General features: G+C 35.7%; 1 protein-coding gene across 1 annotated transcript in view; it reads right to left on the minus strand.

The window, feature by feature from the left end:
- LOC104082612 (histone-lysine N-methyltransferase 2E-like) overlaps positions 1-1,972 on the minus strand; it is a gene marked incomplete at both ends in the record, with an annotated part of 21,926 nt that extends 19,954 nt beyond the window's left edge. The window contains 2 exons of the mRNA XM_009585811.1: positions 1,277-1,506; positions 1,856-1,972. Coding sequence (XP_009584106.1) covers positions 1,277-1,506; positions 1,856-1,972 — 347 coding nt within the window. The remainder of the gene's footprint in view (positions 1-1,276; positions 1,507-1,855) is intronic.
- Between the last annotated feature and the right edge of the window lie 2,888 nt (positions 1,973-4,860).

Below are 4,860 nucleotides of genomic sequence, written 5' to 3' on the forward strand. Positions count from 1 at the left end.
GAGAGGCTGCTTACTCGACTGAAGGCTAACCTAGGACAGCAGTTTATACTCATCCCCACATTGCTAGAAGGAACTGGGACACAGAAATCGTTGCTATCTTCCCACTGGGGAATTTATCACAACTCTCTCCAACTCCTCACAGAGAATTTTTTCTTCAAAAGAAGCAGACTCTACCTAACTGGTGACTGCCTACAGCTCCACTGCCGAAAGAAAATCTAAATACATTTCAAAATAAGGGAAAAAGGTTATCAGAATCAAGGACCATCAAAAATTAATAACAAACTTGTTACATAAGCAGACAGAAGAATGAAGCTCAAATTAATGTTTTAATTAGCCATAACAATCATTTTACAAATACACAATGATCTAATAAATTCAGCAGCGTTCATTAAGCATGCTGAATGTAAAAACACAGGCTAATACTGCATAAGTCCAGAAACGTGATGACAGTCAGGTATAATCTACCTACCACACAGTCAGAACACAATGCCCTCCCTGTCATGTCATATGACTTGGGGGGGAGGGAGGGGGCATAAAAATACTCATTCCAGAGCAAGAAATCCTTGTCTTCTCCTGTTAAGTGTACCAGCTCTAAAAATTTCTAAGCTCCTTTTTCCAAGTCCAAGTATTTCATAGCACCCACTTATTTTACTATGACAAGTAGGTGCTTAAGCATGAACACAGAAGTTTAAACACTTAACTTCATCTTCTCCAGTAAGAATCTAGGTTAGTCTTTTCATAGTTATTAAAATTCTTAAAATTACGTCCTTTGAAAATTAAGAGTTCTTATCAGAAAGATCATGTACAGAGAAACCAGTATTTGAGAATTTCTTTCAGATTATTTTGCATCCTGCAAGTTACTTGATTTACATATACATAGTTCACCAAGATGCTTTATTACTCAACACATACAGATTAAGAACCAATCCCTAGGTCTTTATGTCACCATACTAACAAGTAACTTGGACAAAATACCAAAGACATATCCTTTTTAGAGGGGAAAAAGATATACCCTTATTAAGCAACAATGCACAAGTAAAGGCATGAACAAATTAATGAGTAGTCAAGACAGACTGGAATAGAGTATAAAATACTCACTGGCCTTAACCAACTACCTTGCCTATTAGAAAGCCATACAGCCTTCAAACACTGCTTTTATGGAAAGAAATTTCTGATGACTCAACATAATTAAAACACCATTTAGTTACACTTACTGTCAGTGCAGCTTGAAGTTTTAAGTAATTTTTACCTTTTAAATTCATTTTATATTCATTACCTGCATTTGTCACAACAGATCATATATCCATCATCATGTGTAAAGCCACAAATGCATCTGGTAATATCAGTTCCATAGCTTCCATCCTCTGACGTACTGATGGTAGTAGCACTGGAGGTTTCATCAAAGTTGGGAGTGGTAAATATGCCTACTTCATTCTTGCTTATAAGCACTGATGGAGGAGGAGAAGCTGGAGGCGTTGGAGGAGGCCGAGCACCATAGTTATGGTCCTAGACGTTTGTTGAAAGATAAGTTATAGCTCTTAAACGTTCACACACTGATGGTTATTTAAGCCAAATTGTAAGAATTCCCTTTGTAAAGAATTTCAGAGACTTATTTTTTAGTAAAAGTTTAAAATTTTGTTTCTGTCATTGCTCATTCTTGTTTTCTACCTTCTCAACTATGTTTTACATATAAGTGCACTATGTTCTGTATTCTGTTTGTAATCAATCATCTTTAGTCAACTTACCCAACTCCCAATAAGATATAAAAATATAAGCATGAATCGGAGTTTTTCCAATTAAGAACAGCAGATTTTACTTAATCTATTTTACACAGAATACTTAGCATGAAACTTACTGCATAGGGCAAACCAATGTAACTGTGTGAATGCGAGCTGCTGGTATACAACTGGTGCGGATAACTGTTCGATTTTTCAACTACCACAGGGCTAGCTTCTACAGATTCTGGTCTGCAAGACAAAAGACAGAAGAATAATAAATACAATTAATATGTAATTTATATTAAAAAATTACAGGTATTTGTTGCACAACTTCTAATTAATTGCCTGCTGTTCCTGTTTAAAGGAGTATACAAAACGGGAGGAGGGAGGGAGAACAAACTCACACAGCCCCAACTGCCCCCTTACCCCAAGAAAAAAAAGGAAACCCAACCCTCCTCTTTCATTTAAAATGAAGCTTCTAGAGGGGCAGAGAACTTACGCCTCTTTAGAGTTACAAAATTTTTCTCAAAAAAGTGCGTGCTGAATCACATGACATAAGCTGCAAATGTGGGACAGAAAAGCATGTTACACACTTTGCCACGGAGTCATCAGTCTGCATGCCCAAGTCTATAGAGTTGTAACAGAAGCTGCAGAAAGGACTTCAGTATCATTATGACCAAAGATAGAAGCAGTAATTCAGAGAGCTGCACACCACCAATCCTACTCGATTCTGCAATGACAAGGGGCATCCCTGCACCGCCTGCAACCATCCATACAGACCAGTACTCGAGGCAGCAGAGTACTGTTTCTACAAACAGAAATAAGTAGGGCAAATCTATCTAAAAAAGGCAGTTTAACGATTTATCTTTAAATAGGAAGGAAAAAAAAAGATAAAAATTTGCAAGAGAAGGTTTTGTAGTGAAAGACAGTGCCTTCTTTAATACACAAACTATGGTTTTAATGCACTAAACCACAACATGAAAGACAAGAAAGATAAAGGAATACTAAAATAGGAAGATCTTTTTGAGCACAAGAAATTTTACTTTCATTACCTTTCCTCAGCAGTTACATTTGTGTGTGCATGCAAGTATATATATACTCTCATGACTGAGACACTTTTAGTCAGTAACTTGTACCTTATTCATTGCACCATGATTCAATCACACTAGGACAAACTTCAAATGAACCCAGAGTTACCTAAGGTTTTTTTGTTTGGTTGGTTTTGGGGTGGTTTTTTTTGTTTTCGTGGGGTTTTTTTTGTTTTTTTTTTTTACATTGAAAGACAAGGCAAAACATTAATACCTAAAACTGAAGTGACTTTTGACTCACATCACAAATCAAGCCTGGTTCACTTTTCCAATTTTAGTTTTATTATGCATGAAGTCTATTTCCCATCACAAATATCGTAATAATTCCTTGAACTGACGTTTTAAATAAAGTTGGTATTTCTGAATCTTAAGTTAAAATAGGTATCAGTGTTTTTTCTTAGACATTAAGATATTAGAGGCTTTTTTATTATGCCATGAAGTGATAATAGGTTGATTTAAAAGGACACCAGCAACTTACGTTTGTTCGTAACATTTTTTGTAAGAATATAATCATTAGCTCTCTGAAAACAACATCCAGTATTTTCACGTCTACTTGAAAATGTCCTATTAACATTTTTGGTGGCCCATTTCTTCTTACTAGCTTTTCCCCCTGTGAGGTTACTACATGATAAAATTGTTTAAAAAGAAACCCTAGTTAAAAACACTACTGGGCAAAGACTTTCGTTTCTAGAGCTCAAAGAAAAAACATCTTTTTTTAAAACATTAATGTCTCTAACAGCCATCAGCTGCATTTTTTCTAGAGTGAGCAAACATGCGAGTGCTCAAATCATGTGAAGTACTAACATTAGAAATACAACTTCTGACTACCATGAGACAAAAGCCAACTCTGACGACACTTGCCTTCCGTTAACTTATAAACCCAGAAAAATCCTCATTTACTCTCTTACACTTCTCAACTTGAAAATAATTTTTTTCAGAGTTTGTTGGAATTATCTTCTAGAAGCAGCTCAGAATTTGCCAGGTTCACCAAACCCATGACAAAAACCAAAACAAAAACCAAAACAAAACCAAAACAAAAACCCAACCAGACAAAAGTTGGAAAAGCTGTGCCTTTCCAACAGATTTGCCTTTATCTATTTACTGACATAATGCATTTGTGCAGTAATCATACACCATTAATATAATCCAGTTAATCCTTCTGATGATGTGCCAATCAAAACGCCAACAAATGAGGCATTGACTATCCATCCATCATGGCGAGGACAGAAATTAACTTATCTTTCTCCAGTTCAAGAGGGTCTTGACCACTGTATTGCTTCTATTGCTATTCTTCAACATTTATTGAATGGGACAAGCAGTAGCATGGTTACTCTTATCCACTATGTGTTCAATGCTCAACCTAGGTCTTGTTTGCTTCAGTATATGGAAAATACTCACTTTTCAGAATAGGAAGGCTTACTGATACAGGACAGGACGAGGAATTCAGGTATGATCCATCCTTCAGCAATGCCACAATTAATTTAGGAGAGCTTCCTTCATTAAAAATAAATATTACCATGACCTAAATACCAGTTACTTCAACATGGGAGCATTCAGTGAAAGATACCAGAATGGAAATGTCCTAAAAAGCGAGGTCATGAGTATTTCATCGACTAACTACAAAAACTAAAAAGGTATTCTAAATCTCTTGCAAAATATGAGGCAAGACAAGACATCCTACTCCCTAAATCCATTTCTACCTACTCTAGCAATTTATAAACCATTTAAGAGAACCAAGTTTAATATTTAGAGGCATAACAGTTGTGGGAAGCAAAAGCATTAAGATTCCAAAACCAAAATATAGAAGACAAATGCATTTATCCCCAACTATTTTAATACTCATAAAACAGACTCAGCGTACAGGGTTAAAAAGGAAAAAGGACAGCTTTACTTGAGCGAGGAAATCCAGAAAAAGGGTGGGAGAAAATTAGGTGAGACACAAAGGCAATTAAATTTTTGTAACATAAATACAAAATTAGATCAACTTTCAGCAAAGCTTTTTTTCAAATGCTTATCCAGGGGGGCCACAGATACTTGTTTAAATTGTAACAGAA

Source organism: Fulmarus glacialis, unplaced genomic scaffold, assembly GCF_000690835.1.
Source record: "Fulmarus glacialis isolate BGI_N327 unplaced genomic scaffold, ASM69083v1 scaffold2519, whole genome shotgun sequence".
In the NCBI taxonomy this organism is placed as follows: domain Eukaryota; kingdom Metazoa; phylum Chordata; class Aves; order Procellariiformes; family Procellariidae; genus Fulmarus; species Fulmarus glacialis.